Genomic DNA, 25,286 nt, shown 5'->3' on the forward strand with positions numbered 1-25,286 from the left:
ACCTCCTAGATTCCTAATAGACCATGTTCGCAAATTTGGAAGCTATGCAAAAAAGATCTTCCCTTTATACAAGCCAATTCTTCTAGAATCCCTAGGGGAGGACAAGAAATAAACATCTAGACATATAGCATTATGGGTAAGCCTTCTCTCTCTTCCTTACAGGACATTCAATATCTCAAGTTATGGCTTCAAAATAAAGGCATTTTAAAATTAAATCAAATATCATCCTGGAATCAACATGACAATATATGGGACAAATGGAATCTTCCTACAGTCCCCCCTAAGCTCCCCCATCAAAGGAACCTCCTCCTCCACCATCTTAAGGGAACGACTCTTATCGTTTTAGGAAACAATACAATTTCAAATGGAAGCCAACTAGAAGAGATTATTTCGTGAAATCTGGACATGGAAAATTCCAAGATGGTATTGAATAATAGCCCATATTGCCCCTTTGGAAAATTGTTTGGAAATATGAAAGTCTCCCCAAAATCAAAGTCTTCATATGGATAATGCTCAAGGGGAATATTCTCACAACTGACAATCTCAGAAAATAAGGCATCCATGGTCCTTCAATCTTCCCTTTTTTATTTAAAGTTGAGGAAACCATTCATCATCTTTTCATTTCATGCAAATTCTCAAATAATTGTTAGCAAGCCTTGGTAAGTCCTCTCCAAGTCCAATTAAATTCCACTCTTAGCATATATGAATTCTTTGTCAATTGGAAACCCAGTTATCCTTATTCTTTCAAAAGCAAAATCATGCTTAAATGCTTCTAGACTATCCTCCCGACTTTTTTATGTTGGAAGCATTGGTTAGCAAGGAACAAATATATATTTCAAAACAAAAAACCCGAGACAAGGAAAGTCATGGCCAAAACTTGGAGTCTCTCCATAGAAACCATTTTCTCCAAAGATAAAAATAAAATATATATCAATCTATTACAAAATGAAGAGAGACATTGGTTCAACTTCGTCTTGGATAGATCACCCCACATTGTCTGTCTACCCATGAGAAATCTTCTCAGTTCAGTTAATTGGAAGGTGCGTTTGAAAGATCAGACTTTCAAGGATTGGCTAAAATCTCTCAGGTGGACTTGCCTCTTCTTTGATGGTGCCTCTAAATCAAATCTCGGTCGAGCTAGCACTGGAGGTTTCATTATCGATCATCTTGGATCAAAATCAATGTCATTCGATTGGGGTTAGGTATTGAACCTAACAACAGGGATTGGGCATGTGGCTTCCGTCTCGGTGTTCAGATCCTTTGTGAGTGCAATTTCAAAAATATGATAGTGATTGGAGATTCAATTATCCTCATTCATTTGATGGTAAAAGATAGGATTCCAAAAAATGCTGACCTTGGGAAAATAGCCTCTCAAATTCAACATCAAATGAGGATTTTGGGAGAGGTCTCCTATTATCATGTCTTCAGAGAAAATAATGGCAGGGTGGACGAATTGGAAAAAAATGCATGTTGCAGACCCTGAGGAGAGGCCAGGATCAACGAGGAGATTTTTATCAAGTATATTACCTAATTTCTTACTTGATGACATGCAAGAAAGGACTCCAGTCATAATAATTTCCAAAAATTGCCCTTTCCACTTTGGCGAAAAACCCTTTAGAAACCCTCAACATATCCTTATCAGTCAAAGCTCTAATTTCCAAGTGAATAGGAGTATCTTCTCGAGCTATTCTCCTTCAAAATTTACTCAAATAACAATTGTTCACTTGACTTTTCTTATAGTTCTCATGACGGTGTCCTACTCTCTCCCTTCCATAAATTCTCCTCATTTCTCCCCTCTGAGGCCCATTCTTTCCTCTAGCATGCAACCTTCCTCTAAGTCTCTTTCCTTATCTTCTTATTTGTTCTCTCTACCCTGTGGTGCTTCTTGTCTCACTCTACAACTCCATTGCACTTAGAACCATCAGAATCTCCAGAAATATCAGTTCACCCCTCTGCCCTCTCCTCCTTTGGCCCAATGGCTTCGATTCATGGTTGTCCCCATTGTAGCTCCCTCAAAAGAAGAACTCAAACAGGTCAAAACTCTTCATAATCAGTGGAAGGAGCATTGCTCCTCAGAGTTAGGGTTCTTATATCATTAATGCACCACGCTCATAAATTCTCTTGACAAGATTGTCCAATGTTGGTCCCATATCGAACAAGCCCTGCATTCTCTGTGAGACATGGTCAAAAGTAAATTTGTTGAGAATTTAAGCTCTAACGGTCAAAGTGACGTACATCCAGAGAAAGAGGAAAAATCCATCCATCAAGAGTAGGAGGAGTAGACAAACCCAACTCCGCCCCAGACCCCGTGACTTTTTTTCTCTCTAGTGTTTTGTTTCTCATTATAGTGAACAATGAAAAGTAAATGTACTCTTCTACTACAACAATATGTTAGAATCTACAAGTTAAATGTGGTAGGTAAAACAAGTGTTTTTCATTTTCACGGAAATGGAGGAAAACACAAATCTAGGAGTTTTTCTTTGGTTCCCTGGTAAACTGCTTAACATTGTACCAAGGTGTTAGCCTCTTTTTCTTTTTTTTTCAAATGAATATATCATAACTGACCCTGTTGAAAAAGAAAAGAAAAAAGAAATATTATTTTTAAAGTAACTTATTTTGTTTCTATTCAGTTATATGTCGTTCTTTTAATTAATAAATGATGAATATATTTCAAAGCTTTGGGTCTATTTGAGATTTCTCTAATGGCAATTGTTGTTCAAGTGATGGCACCATTGAACGCAACATCTACTAGGGTATTTTTTTTGTTATCTTACTAACAAATCAATTTAGGATAATTGATTTTGGTTTTTACTATTAAACGCTATCATATGTTATAAGATGGGTTATGACAAATTGAGTTTGCTAATGTTTCCTTTGCTCTCAATTTAAAGATTGAAAACTAAATCTTGCAAAACACTCATATTCCAACTGTAGGATGACGTGGTGCAAATTATAATATTGTTTGCCCATATGCATTCTAGTTTAGATTTACTCATCTTTTGTATTTTGACTTTTTGTTTTGTATCTGACTTATACAACAAAGAAACAAAGTGCTTAGTCTTTTGCATGTTTTTTCTTCGTGATGTTTGCACGACGAGTAACAATTTAATTCTACTCTTTCCCAAGTGGCATTTCCTTTACAACATGTGGTACAATTGCTACTTTTATAAACATTAAAACAAGTTAATTATAATTAAATTTATCTAACTATTAAAAATGAATATTTTTCATTTTTAATATTTTAATATCCTCCTTCGACTAGTAATTTTTCTTTGAACTCCCGTACTTCAAATTCGCTTCAATATCTCAGGTGCTTATGGTTCATTCATGGATTGACATGGAAAGCAGCTGCTACCGTAGTGTTGAAGGATGAGATTGACATAGAACTGTATTTTTCCAAATTACGGTTCATCGATGATGATGGCTAATTTTGGCGAAACCCAAAACATGGAAAACAAAAATTAACCACCAGTTAAGCAGTGTTATTTCTTTGTCCTTATCTCTAGATTGGATATTCTGGGACATCCAACCAAATGGATAGGGACAAAATAGCAAATAACTCAACCGAAGTCATGTCATCGGTCCAATTTTAAGAATATTGCGAAATTTACAATCAAGATAGAGATAATCAACAAATCACAACCACTCATCCCATTCCATTTCTGATCAGATGACAGCCTCTATGAGCCATTCATCTATTCCATTTCTGGTCACATGAACTCCACTAATCAAGGCCTCCTTATTTCATTGTGGACATGGCGGCGGAGAGTATCATCTCATAAAGCTGGAGCTCCTGCCGATTCCCATGATGAGTTGATGTGTTGCCGGGTGCCCTGAGCAATGGGATGAGAAAAAGGAATGGATATGGAATGGGATGAAGTGTACTTTTAAAGCCATGGGCTTTTAAGCTGGATGATAAAGAAATGAGTTATCATGGCAGAGAGTATCATTTCATAAAGCTGGAGCTCATGGGGTGCTGCAGATTTAAAGTGGATGATAAAGAAATGAGTTATGGTGGCAGAGAGTATCATTTCATAAAGCTGGAGCTCATGGGGTGCTGCAGATTTAAAGTGGATGATAAAGAAATGAGTTATGGTGGCAGAGAGTATCATTTCATAAAGCTGGAGCTCATGGGGTGCTGCAGATTTAAGCGATGAGTTGATCTGTTGCACGGCGCATTGAGCCAATAGAGTGCATAGAGGCTGCCATTTATGGAATCCATGAACTCCAGCTTTATGAAATGATACTCTCTGCCACCATAACTCATTTCCTTATCATCCACAGCAAGTGGATGATGATTTATAGAAAGTTATGAGAGTCTCAGGCGTGGAGCAGATGGAGGTTAATATGATCTGGCAGAGACCTTCAGCCGATGGAGTCATGTTGAAGGTAATTCCACCATAACTCATTGCTTTATCATCCACAGCAAGTGGATTATGATTTAAAGAAAGTTACGAGAGTCTCGGGAGTGGAGCAGATGGAGGTTAATATGATCTGGCAGAGTCCTTCAGCCGATGGAGTCATGATGAAGGTAACTATGGCAGAGACCTTAATTCTTAATTAATAATAAGATTTATAATTTCAAGGGCTATTGTTGGTTTTTATTTTCATATCTTTATTTTTTTATTTCAAACATTGGTGAATCAGTTGTTCATTTCATATTTCTGATCATTTTCATGAAAATGAACCATAATTGCTGGTTCCAAACTTATATTATAAAGTAGTATAAATGCGATATGAATGCAGAAACTTGTTTGCAGCTTAATAAATTCAAGGAACGGGAGAGTCTTAATTGTGGAAGCAATTGTTGGAGGAGGAAGAAGCTGAAAATATGTCGAGGAGATAGGGTTTCTTATTTAACATTGAGATGATGGTCTATACAGCCGGGTGGGAAGGAGAGAACAGGGGAAGGAATTGAAAGGGCTGTTTCGGAGGGCAGGCTTCAAGAGCTACACCGTCATGAAGCTGCCTTTTTCTCAAGAGCTCACAGTGCTGTCCAAGTCCGAAGAAGCTGTTGCGCTCCAGATTATTGTGGTTAATGTTACTAGAAGCGCTCATAGTACCGTCCGAATCCTAATAACCTGTGGCGCTCAGGATAAATGTGGTTAATTTTGATGTATATATAATTAGTTTGAATTATGGGGTTGCTAGCATAAATGTGGTTAATTTTAATTTATATAAATTTAGTTTGAATTATGGGGTTGCTAGTATAATTGCAAATTAGCAGTATAGATGTACACCCAGAGATTTGGTTGTTTAAGTGGTTGCCTTAAACACTAGTTAGATTTCTGGATTATATATAATTATATAATTATTACTTTTTGTAAGCTCAGTAAGATTTTCTGATTTTCATGTCGTTACACACCCTTCTACAGGGACGGGTAGCCCTAGATTTGAACCTAAAACTTTTGGTGCCACTTAAGCTCTCCCATGCAAACATATAATTATATAATTTAAATTTAAAGTATATATTGCATTTTCTAATATATAAATAGATTTGATCTAGAAAATTAGATTGTAAGTTGGATTTTAAATAAAATTAATCAACAAAAATATACATAAAAAAATGTCAATACTTAGATATCCCAGTCGCTTATTGTTGATTCATGGATTGGCATGGAAAGTAATCCATGGACTTATCTGGATTGCCCATTCCCTGAATATTTTGGCTATCTAACTGACATAGGCGTTGTCAATCATCATCCATGTACCATAATTTGGGAAAAAACAATTCTATCTTAATCTCATCCTTGAACACTACAGTAGCGGTAGTTTTTGGGTATTCTTATCTTGATTGCGAATTTCCCAAATATTCGGCAGGCAATCGGATGGACATGGGCGGGTCAAAAATTTGACCGCGCCCATCTCTCGCCAGGCAATCCGATGGACATGGGCCCGTCAAAACCGCACCCATCTCTCTCCAATTGCAGAATATTCCAGGAATCGGGATTCGAGATAAAGATGCCCTAGAGCAGCTGCTATAGAACTGTTGAAGGATGAGACTGATATAGAACTGTTTTTTTACAAATTACGGTGCATCGATGATGATGTCTCATCTGGGCGAAACTCAAAACATGGAAAACAAAAATTAACCACCAGTTAAGCAGTGTTATTTCCCTTGTGCTTATCTCTAGATTGGAGATTCTGGGACACCAAATGGATAGGGACAAAATAGCGAATATCTCAACCGAAGTTAAGTCAACGATCCAATTTTAAGAATATTGCGAAATATACAATCAAAATAAAGATAACCAACAAATCACAACCACTCATCCCATTCCATTTCTGATCACATGACAGCCTCTATGAACTATTCATCCATTCCATTTCTGGTCACATGAACTCCACTAATCAAGACATCCTTATCTTCATTGTGACATGGCGGCAGAGAGTACCATCTCATAAAGAGAGTTGATGTGTTGCCCGGGGCCATGAGGAATGGTATGGAATGGGATGAAGTGTACTTTTAAAGCCATGGGCTTGGCAGCAGAGATTATCATCCTGTAAACCTGGAGTTCATGGTGTTCATACATGGCAGCCTCTACGGACTCTATTGATCATGTTTTGGTTCATGGCCCCGTGCAACAGATCAACTCATCACTTAAATCTGCAGCACCCTCATTAGCTCCAGCTTTATGAGATGATACTCTCTGCCACCATAACCCATTGCTTTATCATCCACTGATGATTTACAGAAAATTATGAGAGTCCCGGGAGTGGAGCAGATGGAGGTTAATATGATCTGGCAGAGACCATCAGCCGATGAGTCATGATGAAGATAATGAAATCATCTATTGTTTTCCATTTCCATATAAAAAAAAAAAAAATTGGACTATTTCGAAGACATGTAACAAATTTACTTATGCATGATTGGGGACAAAATTGCTGAAAAGAAGCTAACAAGGAACAGGAAAGTCTTAATTGTGGAAGCAATTGTTGGAAGAGGAAGAAGCTGAAAATATGTCGACCAGATAGGGTTTGTTATTTAACATTGAGATGATCGTCTATACAGCCGGGTGGGAAGGACAGAACAGGGGAAGGAATTCAAAGGGCTGTTTCGGAGGGCAGACTTCAAGAGATGCACCATCATCAAGCTGGCTGTTTCTTAAGAGCTCACAGTGCTGTCCAAGTCCGAATAAGCTGTTGCGCTCCGGATTATTGTGGTTAATGTTTCACTTGTCCAAGTCCAAAGTCCGAATCCGAATCCTAATAACTTGTGGCACTCAGGATAAATGTGGTTACTTTTGATTTTTTTTTCAGAGAGAAAATCATCATAGTATTATATTAAGAAAATATAATGAGCATTTACAATAGAACCATTACATGTCAGCATCCAGAACTGAAAATGCAGGAAAAGTATAGCTGAAGCCTGGCTCAAGCTAGAATCTGGGACATTGTCGATAGAGATCAGAACAAATTCTTATGAGTAGACCCAAAATATCAAAACAAACAGGTTGTCTTCCAAAAAAGAAAAGGAGGAGCTGTAGAAAAGGATCAGCATAGTACAGAGAAAGAAAGCTGAGAGGGGATAGAAACAAAACAATAGAAGAAGAACCATCATTGACAAGCGGGCTCGAGCATAGCTGAAATGTGCACCAACGTGGAGCTGATAGGAGCCTTGGAGTCCTGAAAAATGCAGGCATTCCTCCACTTCCAAAGGCACCAACACGTGGTGATAAATAAGGATCGCCATTCAGGGCGTTGGGCGCTCCACCACTTAAATGCCTCTTGAACTGTAGAGAAAACCTGTAGAGAAAAACATATATAATTAGTTTGAATTATGGGGTTGCTAGTATAATTGCTAATTAGCTGTATAGATTTACACCCAGAAATTTGATTGCCTTAAACGCTGGTTAGATTTCTGGTTTATATATTATTATATACTTTAAATTTAAATTATATATTACATTTTCTAATATATAAATAGATTTGATCTAGAAAATTATCATGAGAAATTGGATTGTATAATAGATTTTAAACAAAACTAATCAACAAAAATATACATAGGAAAATATTAATACTTAGAATATTAAAATTATTTTAAATATTTTAATCATAAAAATTTTATTTTTTTATTTTTTTTATATAATATATATCATATATAGTTGATATTGAAATTTTTTAACTTTTAAATTTTTTTATATAATATATGTCATATATAATTGACATTTAAATTATTAAGCTGTAAGGCCTTTTGAGAACAACGCTCTGTGTGTACTGCTCTGCACCATGTATAGAATGTTAGAGGATTGATGATAGTCGATTGAATATATTTAAGTCGTAAGATAATAATTAATGGTAAAAAAAACTTATAATTAGGGTGTTAATGGTCATAGTTTGTCGGAACAGAGTTTCTTGATGCTTTTACTTGGATTATTCTATTTGTTCATCAATTGTTGCCAAAACTGACGAAAATTTTCTTAGAGTTCCTATTCATTTTTTCAGGGTTTCGCTGTTGCAGCTTTTACTTTCTCGCTGCACTTCTGATGCTTCTCCAATCTCTTAAGTGACTTTAATGAATGAGGTAAATGGATCTTTTCGCCCTTTGTTTTTCACAGAAGGAAGGATTGCCCTTAAACAATGCCGGAATCTCAGATGTCTCACTAATTTAAGCATCATGAAAATAATATTTTAATATAAATAACCATCATGCCTTTAAAAACTTAACAATGAATTGTAGAAAAGAAACTGTTATATGCCTATAAACCTCACCTTATTAAGCTTTGCATATGGTGTTTTGATTTATAAAATAAAACCTGGAAGAACAAAGATGGTGCAGAGAAGCATAAAATCTTAACACATATGGTATTCTATGGACTGTTTTCTTAAGAGGCAAGCATGTTATTCTTGGACTCACCTGTTGGAGTTGGATTCTCCTATTCAAATACATTCTCCGAATTGAAGTGTCTTGGAGTCGTGTTAAGCTTATGTCTAAAAGCGTTGAATAAACTTCTTTTTCGTTAAGGTAATTTGACTTGAGAGTTTATATATATTTATATTTTAAATTATTCTAAAACATCTTCCTATACTGCATTATTATAATATACATCTTCCAATTTAATTCATTTCAAAGAGTTCCATGTATATGAACATAATTGATTATATCAAATTACACTATGAGGTCGGATGTTACCTAATCAAAGTGATTTTCTGACATTGTGGTTGGCTGTATTATTTTTTCCCAGAGCTTGTAGAGGTGATATTTGATGGCAACAACGGCACAAACAAGGACACCGTCATTAATCTCAAAGGCTTCATGGTAAACACTTCCAAAAAAAATTCAGTTTCAAATCTCCACTCATGTATAAGTGTACTCACAATATTTGTTATTTGAATTCACATAAGATTACAAGTGACAAGTGCTTTTGCGTTTCATTCCACTTGGACCGACTTACTGTCCATTGCTTTTCTGCAATCAACCGTTTCATTAATTAATTTCTAGATATGACTCAGGTTGTCTGCTCAAGATAACGAAGTGTTAGTGGAAGGTTCGAGGACTAAACCTAATACTGTTTTAGGTCTCGACTTTAGAGAGGGATAGTCACAGAAATTTGAGAATATTTTAACCCACTAATAAGCCGTGATAACTATCACTCTGTGCATTTAAATTCTCAAGAGGTGTAAATGTGTTAGAAAACTTGCATAGATGAATCTAGCTAGTAAAGGTTGAACACATAGCTTTGCAGAGCAAAAACACTAAAAGAAAATCGAAAGAAAAAAAGAATAATTCATTAAAAAATAGGTTACAATGCTCATGATATAGCATTACTGGGTGAAGATCCCATGGTAATGCACCATAGTGGTGATCAATGAGAAGACTCAACACCTACAACAAGTTCCGGAGAGAACTAGCCAGTTGCAGAGTGAAAGGAGGAGCAAATCAGGGAGTAAATCATGCAGAAGAACTAACCAGTTGCGGATTTAAAGAAAGAGCAAATCAGGGAGTGAATCATGCAGAAGAAATCTTGCATATAGTCCCATGCTCTAACTAAGAGTCCGCATGTAGGTGTGTAGTACTTCTAACACCCCCCCTAAACACCACTATGGGGAAAAATAGAAAATGGGCCCTAGCAACGAAGGCCAAAGGTCACCCAAAACACAGTGCAACTTGTACTAAAATTGAGGAAAGAGGGAAAACTTCGTAAGAACCCCCCCCCCCCTTCAAAATACAATGTAATCAAAAGAAAAGAGGAAGAAAAGACAGTTGCTAAGCAACTGTGTCCTTCACTCCAAGACGATCGCGCAGAGAGCGAAACTTCTGCTCAGTGAATGTCTTGGTGAAGATGTCTGCAGTTTGTTCTGCTGAAGGACAGAACTGCAAATCAATGACCCGATCATGTACTAAGTCTCTGATGTAGTGCATATGGATCTCTATGTGCTTCGTCCGCTACCGCTGTACTGGATCCCTGCAAAATTTGAGAGTGCTCTGGTTGTCACACCAGATGACAATGGGTTGGTGGAACTGGACGCCCAACTCAGTGAGGAAGTGTTGTAGCCACAGAGCCTGAATGGTGATGTTGACTACTCCTCTGTACTCGGCCTCGGCTGAAGAGAGAGCAATAGCAGCCTGCTTCTTGCTCGACCAACAGATAGGGCCAGACCCTAGACTGAGTGAATATCCGGAGGTGGACTTGTGATCAATACTGTCGCCTGCCCAATCAGAATCAGTGAAGCCAAGGAGATTAAATGCAATGCCCGTTGCATAGTGAATCGTGAAGGTGATGGTGCCCTGCACATATCGGAGGATGCGCTTGGCAGCATTCCAGTGTAGCTCATGTGACTCCTGCATGTATCTGGAAACTGCCCCTACTACATATGAGAGATCTGGTCTGAACTGGGTGAGGTACAATAAGCTCCCCACTAGCTGTCGGTAGAGAGTGCTGTCAACTAATGTAGTGTCACCTCCATCCTCAAGGCAGACCCCAGACACAAAAGGAGTCGGTGCTGGCTTGCAGTTAGTCATGTGAAATCTCTCGAGAAGATCACGTGCATACTTAGCCTGAGAGATTTTGATGCCTATAACATCCTGGCTGATCTCAAGACCAAGAAAGAAGTGTAATGGACCCATGTCCATCATCAAAAACCTATCATGCAAGGCCCTCTTGACTGCAGCAATGGCTGAAACCGAGCTGCTGGTGATCAGGAGATCATCCACATACAAAACTAAGATAAGAAGATAATCATGTGTCCTAAGCATGTAAACATTTGGATCAGACTTACATCTTTCGAAGTTTTGTGATAAGAGAAAAGAATCCATCTTCGTATACCAAACTCTCAGGGCCTGCTTAAGGCCGTAGAGAGATTTCTTCAGTCTGCAGACCAAAGATGAATCCTGAATGAAACCATGTGGCTGCTCCATGTAAATCTCCTCTGATAGGTCTCTGTGAAGAAAGGCATTCTTCACATCCATTTGATGTACTTCCCATCCCTAGGCAGCCGCAATGGCAAGTGTAAGGCATATGGAATCCATCTTTGCTACTGAAGCAAAGGTCTCGTCATAATCAATGCCATGCACTTGTTGGAAGCCTTTAGCTACTAGCCTTGCTTTCTGTCTGGTGATTTGTCCATCTACAACACTCTTGGTCTTGTAGACCCATTTGCATCAGACAAGTTTCCTTCCTGAAGGAAGGGGGACCAGATCAAAGGTCTGGTTCTCGAGGAGGGGGTTATACTCCTCCTCCATGGCGGACTCCCAAGATGGATGCCCAATAGCCTCAACATAAGACTGTGGATCAGAAGAATGAACCAAATGACAATGCCAGGATGGCGATGGTTCAATGGCAGTGAGGGTAAGAGGAGGCTCAGTAAACTTTGAGCTAGTCCATTGCAAATCAGAAGTATCCCCCACAAGACCATTTATAGCAGCTGGGTGGTCTTGTGCATATATCTCATGTAAGCTCCTTGTTCTCTGATTTATGACAGGGGAATATGATTCACTGCTGGAAGCCCAATCTGGGCTTGGATGTGGACCATCATATGTATGCATTGGATTTGTATTTGAAGACTCTGTCTCTACATCTGCATTCTCTACCGCGACATCTGCATGCTCTGTATCTGCATCTGAGTGTACTGAGTCATCGTCTAGCACATGAGGTAGATAAAAGGTGTCTGCGTGCGGCAATTGAGGTGCATGCGAGAGACTTTCCTCAAATTTGACACTTTGCTCAATGATGAGCTTGTCTGTAGAGGAAATTAGGAGTCGGTCTCCCTTCACACCATCAGGGTATCCAACAAAGATGCATTCAATGCTCTGTGGGTCAAGAGCTTTCCTCTTTTTAGAGGGGATCCTAGCCCATGCTCGGGAGCCAAAAACACAGAAGTGGGTGACCTCTGGTTTAGTGTCGCTCCAAGCCTCAAAGGGGGTTTGATCCTTGATAGACCTATGAGGAGATTTGTTCTGGATGTAGTTAGTACAATTATGTGCTTCAGCCCATAACTTATGAGGCAGTGACTTAGCATGCAACATGCAGGAAGCCATCTCTTTGAGAGATTGGTTCTTTCTCTCAGCAACTCCGTTCTGCTGCAGAGTGTATGGAACTATGTACTGCAACTGTATGCTGGACTGAAAGCAAAGGTTCTGAAGTGATGTGTTAACATATTCCCCCCCATTGTCTGTACGGAGGGCTTTGATCTTTCTCTTTGACTGTGTCTCAACTAGTGTTTTGAAATCTTCAAAGTGCGCAAAAACTTCAGATTTGGCCCTGAGAAGATACACCCAAGTATACCGTGAGAAATCATCATTAAATGTAAGCACATACCTTCCTTTGTTGATGGAAGGATGAGGAAAATGCCCCATGAGATCACTATGGATCAGATCTAGAGGAGAGGATGCTCTGTGAGTCTTGCCAGTGTCAAAATTTTCCCTAGGATGTTTGCCAAGGACACACCCTTCACAAACTCCATTGGAGAAACTGATATTTGGCAAGCCTTCCACCATCTCATGCTTGCTTCGCTGTTGCATATACCTGTAATTTAAGTGACCAAACCTCTCGTGCCAAAGCCTACTACTATCATCAACATGTGTAAGCAATAAGGAGGATTCAGATTCAATAAATTCAGAAAATGTATACAGTCTGGCTCCATTATTTACCTCACCGGTTGCAATTTTGGAGCTGCTACGTAGGTCATATATGTTTACTACATCTGGAGTGAATTCCACTCTCTTTCCGGTGCCAGAATGAGTGATTTGATAAACTGAAAGCAGGTTTACCGAAAGTTTTGGAACATGAAGCACATCTTCAAAGCTTCCGTGTAAAAGTTCCACTCTACCTTTTTTGGTGACCTCAATAGGCGAGTCATCTCCCATGAGGATGGGAGGTCCTTTGCATGCATCCAAAGAGGAATAGACTTCCTTTGTAGTAGCCATATGATGTGATGCACTAGAATCTATAATCCATGCATCAGGGGAAGAATTAATTGCAACTAAAGCATGAAAATTGCTACCTTTCCCGCGTGGCAAATCCTCAGTTTTCTTCTTAGCGCCCTGAGGGATGTGGTCCCCAAGGTTGTGCTTCTGAAGGATTCTTGCGATTTGGTCAATTTGTTTCTTCATGCAAGAGGATTCTGGATGGAATCCTCTTTGACAGTTGGTGCATCTGTTTCCTTTCTTCCCTTTCTCATTTCTCGAGACGGAGGAGTCATTGAAGGGCTTGGTGTACCCTTTGTCTTTTTGCTGCTGCTTTTTCTGATTTGAATAAGATCTGTGATTTTTATTGTGGCTGCCATCATGCATAGCAAGTGCATGCGCTTTTGGAGGTTTGATTTTCCCCATGCCAATGAGTTTATCTTGCTCAAAAGTAAGGGACTCCATGAACTCTTTGAGAGAAGGCATAGTGTAGGATTTACCTGTTGCAAGCCTTATTGAATGAAATGTAGACACAAAGATGGAGTATTCCGGTCCGAGCTTTGACATAATAGAGAGAATTTGGTGACTCTCCTCCTTGGATTTGTCAATTCCACAACCCTTGAGTTGCAACAATAGATCATTATATTTGGTGAAAAAGTCTTGAATTCTGTCATAGTTCTGTGGATCCAATGACAACAGCTCCACCTCAAGTAGATGTCCTTTCATCTCATCCTATTTCCCGTAGGGTTCTTCAACCTTTTTCCAAATCTCATTGAGAGTATTGCAGGCAGATAAATGAAACTGCAACTCTGGAGAGATGCACATGCATATGGATCCGTGGGCCTCATCCATACGGTTGAGGTACTTGGATTTCTCTATGGCTAAAGTGGGTTCCACTTCTGCAGCCATGGTAATCCTGTACAACCCTTTTTGACGAAGGTATCGAGCCATTTGGTCCTTCCATTCATGATAGTTGTACGGTGTTAGGATCGATGCTTTGGGAAACTCCATTTTTCTGTCGATCTTCGATCTCCAAGCTGTAATACCTGCAAAATAAAGTACTGGTGCACCTTTTATCTAGCAACCTGTGGGCTCTGATACCATGTAAATGTGTTAGAAAACCTGCACAGATGAATCTAGCTAGTAAAGGTTGAACACACAGCTTTGTAGAGCAAAAACACTAAAAGAAAATTGAAAGAACAAAAGAATAATTCATTAGAAAATAGGTTACAATGCTCATGATATAGCATTATTGGGTGAAGATCCCAAGGTAATGCACCATAGTGGTGATCAATGAGAAGACTCAACACCTACAACAAGTTCCGAAGAGAAATAGCCAGTTGCGGAGTGAAAGAAGGAGCAAATCATGCAAAAGAACTAACCAGTTGCGGAGTGAAAGAAGGAGCAAATCATGCAAAAGAACTAACCAGTTGCGGAGTTAAAGAAGGAGAAAATCAGGGAGTAAATGATGCAGAAGAAATCTTGCATGTAGTCCCATGCTCTAACTAAGAGTCCGCATGTAGGTGTGTAGTACTTCCAACAAGAGGAAGATACAAAGTCTCATCAATATTATCAGGTGAATAAGTTAGGTCATTTTGATTAGTAAATGACAAAAAGGCCTTAGGTAATTACTAGTATTAATTTATTATTCTTAATTTGGAGTTTATAAAAAATTAATAATAATATTGTTGGAAGAATCATCGCAACTCTATGGAATCCATAATTTCCTCCGTAGGGATCATAGTTACTGGTTTGGAACATTTACCAACACTTGCGGGTTTTGGTGTAACGGAAAATCTCTTCATGGTATCATAGGACTGAGGTTGTTGCATTTGAAGGGGGGTGTTGGAAGAATCACTGCACCTCTATGGAATCTGTGGGATCCTAGTTATTAGTTTGGAACATTTACCAAAACATGCGGGTTTTGGTGTAACGGAAAACCTCTTCAGGGTATTAGAGCCTGGATCCAGGATCAATTCCCTAGAGTTGCGTTTGAGAGGGGGTGTTGGAAGAATCACTGCACCTTTATGGAATCCATAATTTCCACCATGGAGAACCTAGTCACTGGTGCATTTGAGAGGGGATGTTGGAAGAATCAGCGCACCTTTATGGAATCCGTAATTTCCACCCTGGAGATCCTAGTTACTGGTTCGGAACGTTTACCAATACTTGCGGGTTTTGGTGTAACAGTGGGCGCCAACCGGGGGTGTTGGAAGAATCACCGCACCTCTATGGAATCTATAATTTCCACCCCTGGAGATCCTAGTTACTGGTTCAAAACGTTTACTAATACTTGCGGGTTTTGGTGTAACAGTGGGCACCAATCGGGGGTGTTGGAAGAATCACCGCACCTCTATGGAATCTGTAATTTCCACCCTTTGGTGTAACGGTGGGTGCCAAGGGGGGGTGTTGGAAGAATCACTGCACCTCTATGGAATCCGTAATTTCCACCCTAGGAATCCTAGTTACTGGTTTGTAATGTTTACCAACAACTACGGAAACCTCTTCATGGTATCAGAGCCTCGACCCAGGTTCGATTCCCCCAGGTTGTGTTTGAGGGGGGCTGTTGGAAAAATCACCGCACTTCTATGAAATCCATAATTTCCACCATAGGGATCCTAGTTACTCGTTTGGAAAGTTTACCAACACCTGCAGGTTTTGGTGTAACGGAAAACCTCTTCAAATATTAGGCTTTAATATTTAAGTTGCGGTTTTTCTTTTTGAGAACAACTTTCTAGGTATGAGATAAGCATCTTCCATGAGAATCAATTGTTTTTAATTCATATTTAGCGCATAGAATATGGTATATGCAGTATCAATTGTTTTAGATTCATACAATTCGATGTAGTGACTTTGAACGGAATGAAAACATAATTTTCTTGATATCGTTTGGCCAAAGATGTGACCTGTCAAACACAGAAAGGTTTGATGATACATTAACTACAAACTTTGAATAATTCACTTTAATATCCTTTATCTTTGCAATGAATGATATAATTAAAAGCAAAGATGTTTCAATTTGCTTTGTATCCCTTGGGAGCAAAGTGTTAGCTTTAGCATTATAATAACCGGCTTAAATAATATATAGTATGTGCTGGACTTGCACGTTGTTCTAATAGCACGCTTGAATAGAATAGAATTGCACGTTCCTCATAACCGTTATATTTCTTTTTGAGTTACATGATAGAAATAGACGTATTTGACATTTCATTGTTATCCATGTCTGCTCCAAGCCTTCCTCGTCAACCTATAGGCCGATAAGTAGGTCTGTGCATGCTTTCATTGGAAGTAAACGTCTAACTGAAACAAATGATGGAGGGCTCGAAATGCGATTCTCATGAAAGATTTCTGAGTGCATTTATTTAAAGTAACAGTCATGGTTTCATAATCATAAAAATTGAAAACATATTTTGAGATGTTACAGTTTTGTTTTCTTACTTGATTAAGCATCATCAAAATAACATAGCATCTAAATTCATCATTTAAAAATAAAACATATGTTATAATCTACGAGGATAAAGATAGTTAGTTATGAGTAAAAAGAAACTAAGGATTTATGTAGTGGGGAATATTTGTTTTGAGTAAAAGAAGAAAAAAATAGTTAGCTATGAGTAAAAGAAATTCAAGAATTATGTCGTGGTGAATATTTATCTCCCAATAAAAGAAATTGGCAGTGGGCAACAAATTTATGTGTTAGGTAGGTTAGGTGATATTAAATCTTTGTATAAGTTACTTTGTACATGTTAATCTAGCATTATTGTGACTTTAAGAAATTGATATGTTGTGTGACATGGTGCACCTTACACTCATACATATGGCATATATATTATAATTGGGTGAACGTTTTTATTTTATTTTAATTTATAATATAAAAAATGCACATCTTTACCATTGTTATGAATTCACTTGGCAATCGATCATCATATAATGTGTTGGTAAAGTTATGGGTTCTTTCAATGAACTTATAAACATCCTTGAAATCATTTGAAAGCTTATTCATGATATCACTTTTTCAAATATGTGTTTTTCATATCAATGCCCACACCACTATATTCATTATTGCTTACTCATGAACCAATATGATTATATGTATTTTGCAAATCAATTCCTAAACAACTATATTTGTTATTGATTACTCATGAACAAATCTTATTTACAATAGCATTTCCTCTACCCACACATACTACATAGTTTTTTAATGGTCCTCTTGACGGTGTTGGACCCGCCAACATGTCACAGGATCTCCCCGGTAAGAAGTCCCAACTAGACCTCAGACCGTTTGGTGTAGGAGTCTTAGCAGTGGATTTTACAGTATCGCCTTGACGCGGTTGCGTGCAAAGGTAAGTAGGATTTTCTTGTTGGTAGCAAGAGTGTGACATGCGGAGTAAGCCAAGGAAGGTACATGAATGGTTCTAACACACGGAAGGTGGAATGAGTGTGCCCCTTGGACACTTGTGTAAACACACAGCTTGGAAGGGAACACACGAGAAAAGATGCATCACGAACTAGAAGATTCATATATACATATACATAAAGATTCTATACATACATGTGTAAGCAAATAGATACATATATCATTAGAGTAACCAAGTTAAACGAAATACAACAACAACATATGCCTGAAACGTGTTGGCTTTGTTATATTAAGAAGTGAAAGTTCAAACCATACAGTACAACCATGGCCAACCACTAGTCCCGATAATGGAACGTTACAGTCACTTCTGCCTGCACCTCTAAAGAGATGTATTAACTCTGCAGTGTGGAGAAGTCAAGGCTCCTTACAATACTCTTTAAAATTTCTCTAAGATATTCCTATTGGAAGCTTGGCTGCCCAAAAGCCTCTACAATGAGTTATGAGATACTATAAATAGAAAAGGGTGGGTGACTCTTGACATTCCCCTTTGTGACTCTTCACCTACCCTCATGACTCTTCAACTAATTTATGACAGTTACATTCAAATATCAACACTTGAACTTCCACTTTACAAGATGTTACATACAATGTGCACATGTACCCATGTGAGATAAAATAGGCTTGAGCAAACCATGCAAGGCATCACTAAGACTCAGACAACTTTGGGAAGACCAACTCTGTTATGAAACCAAATAACAAAAAGATAGGAAAGAAAGATAAACACCTTAGAATTTAGCCTCTTCGAGGGGGAAACCTCCTTTACATTACACAAATGAACAATTCTTCGATGATACAAATGACAAGACCTCCTTTCTATATATGGGAGTCTAAGGGGTCATAATATAATCAGAGCTGACATAACAATAATAATGTAAGGGCACAATAATAACAATAGTGGGCTTCTGTGGAGCACAATAATAACAATATGGAGACTACATGGGCACAAAAATATAATAAGGGGGTTGTACTAATAACAATAAGGGGTTACACTAGTAGTATAGGGACCTAACATGCCCCTCTCCTTCAAAAAGTGTTGTCCTCAACGCTTTAGTAGTTCTTGATGCTTTTTTATAAAATTCTTGTCCTCCCATGTCGAATATTCAGTGGGTAAGTTCTTCCACTTGATGAGATACTCTAAAATAGATAGATTTCCTAGCCGTCGTCTTCTTGTTTCTGTGACTGCTCCAGGTTCGAACATGATTTTTCCTTCCTCATCAAGTTCTTGCAATATTGTTTGAACTGGGATCTTCTGCAACTTTTGAATGAGTGGCCACACTTCTTCGTCCTTCTTCTATTCGTCCTTTGCTTTGTTTATCCAATCTATTTGAATAATAGAAATAGCACAAAACAATGCTTCCACATCCTCATCCTTTCTTGAGAGTGCATTTGCAACAACATTTTGCTTCCCTTTTTTGTAGATAATTTAAAAGTCATAACTCAACATATTTGTGACCCATTTTTGTTGTTCTTCTATAGATAATCTTTGTTATAAAAAGTATTTAAGGCTATCGTGATCCATTCTTACCTTGAAGTGTCTTCCCATTAGGTAAGGTTGCCACTTCTTAAGTGCATGTAGTATTGCCAACATTTCCTTCTCATAAATAGCTTCCTTGAGATGTAGTCGTAAAAATACCCAATCACCTACATCAAAACTTCTTTCACTGCAATGTTGATCTGCCTGTTGTTTCATTCGATTCTGCACCAAACTGGCATTATCATTTAAAAGTTGGAGAACTTGTTGTTGATGTTCGATGTGATTTTTCATTGCTTGAATCTTTTTCTTCTTGATATGTCCTTCTATCTTGACAGTTTGAGTAGTGGTAATTTCTTCCAATGCATTACAAGATATGGTCGGACTTATTTCTTGATGCTCGACGTGATCTTTCACTTCTTGAATATTTTTCTTCTTGATATGTCCTTCTATCTTGATAGTTTGAGGAGTGGTAATTCTGGCCAATGCATTACAAAATATGGTTGGATTCATTTCTTCTTTCTCGATGTGATTTTTCACTTCTTGAACCTTTTTCTTCTCGATATGTCCTTCTATCTTGAGAGTTTGAGGAGTGGTAATTCTTGCCAATGCTTTACAAGATATGGTCGGATTCATTTCTTGTTTCTCTGGGGTTGGTTTGTGGTGTATATCATATTCTTTTGATGTTTCTTGATCCTTTTCTTCCTTCTCTTCATAATCTATGTAAAATAATTTATTCTCAGCACACTTATGACCTTTAGTGTATTTGTTATCACAATTGTAAAAAAGCCCTTTTGCTCTTTTTTCTTCCAATTGTTGTGGTGTCAACCTTGTAGGTTGTGGAAGGTTAGGAGAAACAACAATTCCATCTTTATATTTGTGAGTGCTAGACTTCCTTGTTTCCATAATATTGCTTTCCACTTTTCTTGCCAACTTGAATGCCCTCTCGATTAATGAATCAGGTTCCCAAAGACGAACCTCATGTTGAATGTTATCCTTTAAAGTCCCTATGGAGACATCAATCCTCTGCTTCTTTGGAATATTATTTTCCCTTATATTCAATTTTTGAAAGTCCTCAATGTGCTCTGACATTGAACACTTTTTCTTGAGATTTATCAATTGGCTCAAGAAGGTGTTTCTTTTTGTATCCTCATAATGTGCTTTCATTTCTTCTGTGAAAATTGACCACGTAACAAGTGGTTTACAAGAACAAAGCCCTTTATACCATAAAATTTGATCTGGTTCTAAATATGAAGATGCAATACGTACCTTTTGTAACAGTTGCACCTCATGTAGATCAAAATATTGCTCCATCTGTAGTATCCAATTTACCATATCCTTGCCATCAAACTTCCTCATATCGCCTTTTCTTGATTTTAGGAGCTCGATCTTGAAACAACTGTAATTTTGTAACTTCAGATCTCCAAGTTATGAAATTTCCTCCTGTAGTAACCCTCTGAGTCCTCTTTCTAACCCTACAAGTCTGATCGTAATTGTATTCCGAGAGATAGGGTTATGTCCACTCTTCTGTGATGACCTAATTATAGACTAGTTCAGTAGAGCGAATTTGTATGATGTGCCATGTGTCACTGTTCGACCTTAAGTTCTGAAACTGATACCCAACAAAATACAGTTTGTCTTCTTTCTGTCACTTTTTAAGAACTTTGATTCAGATTCTCCAAGCGAGAGTTATGATGATTTTCCCCACGTCACCTGTTTTGGATGTAATTCAGGTGCCTGCAGAAACCCTAAATGTATTGAACTATATCTCCGCAAATAGCGAAACAAGATCTAAAATTTGGCGCCAAGATGCACCATGATTGCGGCTCAAACGGGTTTTAATTTTGGCGTCTGAACCTTCGTAGAAAACAAATTATAGTGAAAATTCCATGATGGCCTGTTTCAGATTGAATTTTGGAGCTTGCAAAAACCCTAGTTTCCTCAGATCATATCTCTGAAAATATAGTGAGAAAAGATCTGAAATTTGGGGCCGAGGTTCCAAACAATTTCCGCTGAAATGGGCTTTTGTTTTAGCTTCTGAAACTTCGTAGCGAAAAATTTATAGCGAAACTTCCACGCTGACCTGTTTGGAGTAGCGAATCCCTAGAATCCAAAGCTTTGATACCAAATGTTATGAAACCAACTCACAAAAAGATAGGAAAGAAAGATAAACGCCTTAGAATTCAGCCTCTTCGAGGGGGAAACCTCCTTTACATTACACAAATGAACATTCTTAGATGAAACAAATGACAAGCCCTCCTTTCTATAGGAGTCTAAGGGGTCATAATATATTCAGAGTCGACATAACAATAATAATGTAAGGGCACAATAATAACAATAGTGGGCTTCTATGGGGCATAATAATAACAATACGGGGACTACATGGGCATAACAATAATAAGGGGGTTGTACTAATAACAATAAGGGGTTACGCTAGTAGTATAGGGACCTTAAAAACTCTTCGATATCCTCATGATGGTCGACCGTGGTGAATTGATGCCAAGCTTGGTAGTCCGTGATGGTGTCTATGTACACTGTGGTTACATCTTTCTGGAAACGAATTCTTGCCTCCGTTGCATCCAGGTACACTGGTTTGGTTCTTCTTTCCAACTCATCTCATAACATGTGCATCATTGTCTTGAGTTTTTCTGGACCAATGACATACTAATGCATAGTTTCAACACTAATCGCCAAGTCTACACTGGTGGCTGTGCACATCAACTCGTCAAAGTATGTGTTGTGCTCCAGTCGGACTTGATTCTTTGTCTTTTCCTTGGTGAGTGTCCCAATATATGTGATCACATGCACTTTCACAACAACATCCATGCTTTTGAACACCCATGCAAGTGAAGCCTGTAAACTAGTGATGAGCTGCGGGAGTTCCTCATAGTTTTGGATCTGACTTCGGATGCATGCCTTCAACTCAATCGCCTTGGGCTTTATCAACTTCAGAAAGTGTAACAAGGCTCCTTTGTATCTCATTGTCCATGTTTGCATGCGGTCGATAACTGATCCATGTGGATATTGGTGGCTACCCACATATTCCACTTGGACCTCCACCATTGTTTCTTTCAGTTTTTTAGTTTCCTTATTTGTAGCACAATTTACTATTTTTGGCATCTTTTTGGGTCGTAAACTTCTGGAGCCATTTTGAGGCCGTAAACGACGTTTTTTGGGAAAAATGGGAGCAACATGGGTACATCATCCAATGTTTCTCCCTCAAAAGTTGTAGTCCTCGGATAGATATTTGTAACGAGGTATTGTGCACGTCAAAGAGAGATCATGTGACAAAGTTATGACCCCTGGAAGTTGATGTACCAGTTTACCCAAAACAGGGCCCATAGTTTGGTGCTTCATCTCCTAGGGTTAGGTTTTTGGATGTTTAGGGTTTTCCATTGTTTCTCAATAATAAATATGCCTTTGAACCCCATTGTAAGACAGTTCAGAGGCATGTAGCTGCCACATCTCTTCTCAGAGATAAGCTACCATCGCCCGAGATAGTTTATTTCAATTTCTGTTTGCAAGCATATTTCAATGTTTTACATCAATGAAATGAAGTATTATTTCTATTGCATCTCTGTATTTATGGTCATATATGTAATCTGTTGTGTTCCTGTTTTAGTCTGGATCAACAACAATATGCAGGGTTGAGATGGACAACTGTCTTATGCATGGTACCAAATCTAGAAATCAACATTCGCATGACTGTCTCAAGGGACAATACTTCATCCGGTATCACCTTCTTCAACTCTGATATGGAAAATTCTATAACCTATTCTCCTCCCTTCTTGGTCATCTTTAACTCCTTCACCATTCACTCATTCTCTGCTATCAAGAAGCGAACACTCGAGCTAGTGGCTTTGACATATGCTCTGGTAGCATCGGCTCTTAAAGTACCCAGTGAGCTCCTTTCCAAGGGCACTGAAACGAAAGAACATAGAGTTTAGTAAAAACTTGGTTTAACTTTAATCTTTCAAGAAAAGTTAATCAAATGAGCTAAATTTGATTACAAGCTCATCTTAATTTCCACCTATGGACGTGGGCCTTGATTCTAGCATACGGTCGGGTAAGCTCTATTGAACTTTTCAATTGTAAGGTGCATATCAATGATATAATAATTGTTCATGTATATCCTCTTTAAATACAATCACCTCGAGCTAAGGGAAAATGAAAATAAGCCCTGTCACTAGAAGAAATATTTAAAGGGAAATTTGTTCTATGTAAACAAGTACTTAAAAACATTGATTGTTTCATCTTTAACTACCGTCACTGTATTGAGTTAATAGAACATGATTTCATGCTGAAATGTATAAGGAAAATTAAGATTATTCTATTCATTACATACAAATAAAAAATTGAAGGCATGTAGCATTCCAATTTAACAAAAAAATATAATGTTGAAAAATAATGCTCGGTCTACCACGGTGGAAACAAAATGTGAAGACAAACATAGTTGAAACCTGCTGCTAATCTGAAAAATCAAAACATTATCCGCATCATTTTTCATTTGTAATCTCGACCGCAATAGGTCACACGATCAAGTCCAAGTAATAAAATGATGCAGTGGTTGTGGAGGAGGGAATGCCCGCATGTATTCAACTAGTTTGGCGAGGAAGAGGCCCCTGATTAAGAGAGGCTCTGTGTAATGATGACCTATCATTGTACCCAATTGTAACTGAAAATATTGGTTTTCAATCTGATGGTAGACGTTATTATAATCATCTAACACCAAAATCAAAATACGGAGATAAATAGTGATTAATTGAGTGAAAAAATGTGTGTGAGGGTGGAAGATAATGAGGCGACATCATTGAAGGGTAGAAGAAATATATAAATGAGAGGGTAATAATGGGAGGGAAATAGAGTAGGAGATATGATTCCATCTTTTCCCATAGGATAGGAGTATCTTCTCGAGCTATTCTCCTTCGAAATTTACTCAAATCACAATTGTTCACTTGACTCTTCATACAGTTCTCATGACGGTGTCCTGCTCTCTCCCTTCCATAAACTCTCCTCATTTCTCCCCTCTAAGGCCCATTCTTTCCTCTAGCATGCAACCTCCCTCTGAGTCTCTTTCCTTATCTTTTATTTTTTCTCTATGCCCTGTGGTGCTTCTTGTCTCACTCTGCAACCCCATTGCACTTACAACCATCAGAATCTCCAAAAATACCAGTTCACCGCTCTACCCTCTCCTCCTTTTCCCCAATGGCTTCGATTCATTGATGTCCCCATTGTAGCTCCCTCAAAGAAGAACTCAAACAGGTCAAAACTCTGCATAATCAGTGGAAGGAGCGTTGCTCCTCAGAGTTGGGGTTCTTGTAGCATTAATGCACCACGCTCATAAATTCTCTTGACAATATTGTCCAATGTTGGTCCCATATCGAACAAGCCCTCCACTCTCTGCGAGACATGGTCAATAATAAATTTGTTGAGAATTCAAGCTCTGGCGATCAAAGCGACGTACATCTAGAGAAAGAGGAAAAATCCATCCATCAAGAGTAGGAGGAGTAGACAAACCCAACTCCGCCCCAGACCCCGTGACCTTTTTTCTCTCTAGTGTTTTGTTTTTCATTATAGTGAACATTGAAAAGTAAATGTATTCTTCTACTGCAACAATATGTTACAATTTACAAGTTAAATGTAGTGGGTAAAACAAGTGTTTTTCATTTTCACGTAAATGGAGGAAAACACACATCTAGGAGTTTTTCTCTGGTTCCCCTCGTAATTTGCTTAACATTGTACCAAGGTGTTAGCCTCTTTTTTTTTTCAAATGAATATATCATAACTGACCCTGTTGAAAAAGGAAAGAAAAAGAAATATTTTTTTTAAAGTAACTTATTTTGTTTATATCCAATTATATGTCATTATTTTAATTAATAAATGATGAATATATTCCAAAGCTTTGGGTCTATTTTTGATTTCTCTAATGGAAATTGTTGTTCAAGTGATGGCACCATTGAACGTAACCTCGACTAGGGTATTTTTTTTTGTTATCTTACTAACAAATCTACTTTAATTTAGGATAATTGAATTTGGTTTTTACTATTAAACTCTAT

The 25,286-nt window shown here is 38.1% G+C and overlaps 1 protein-coding gene across 1 annotated transcript in view; it reads left to right on the forward strand.

Moving 5' to 3' along the window:
- The window catches only part of LOC149248132 (serine carboxypeptidase-like 35), a 30,508-nt gene extending 21,149 nt beyond the window's left edge, over window positions 1-9,359 (forward strand). Inside the window, exons 4-5 of the mRNA XM_089447789.1 lie at window positions 8,446-8,524; window positions 9,186-9,359. Coding sequence (XP_089303915.1) covers window positions 8,446-8,487 — 42 coding nt within the window. The 3' untranslated portion in view covers window positions 8,488-8,524; window positions 9,186-9,359. The remainder of the gene's footprint in view (window positions 1-8,445; window positions 8,525-9,185) is intronic.
- The last annotated feature ends 15,927 nt before the right edge of the window (window positions 9,360-25,286 follow it).

This window comes from Pinus tabuliformis, chromosome 7, assembly GCF_031772625.1.
Source record: "Pinus tabuliformis cultivar Carrire ecotype Pingquan chromosome 7, CPIR1, whole genome shotgun sequence".
NCBI lineage: Eukaryota > Viridiplantae > Streptophyta > Pinopsida > Pinales > Pinaceae > Pinus > Pinus tabuliformis.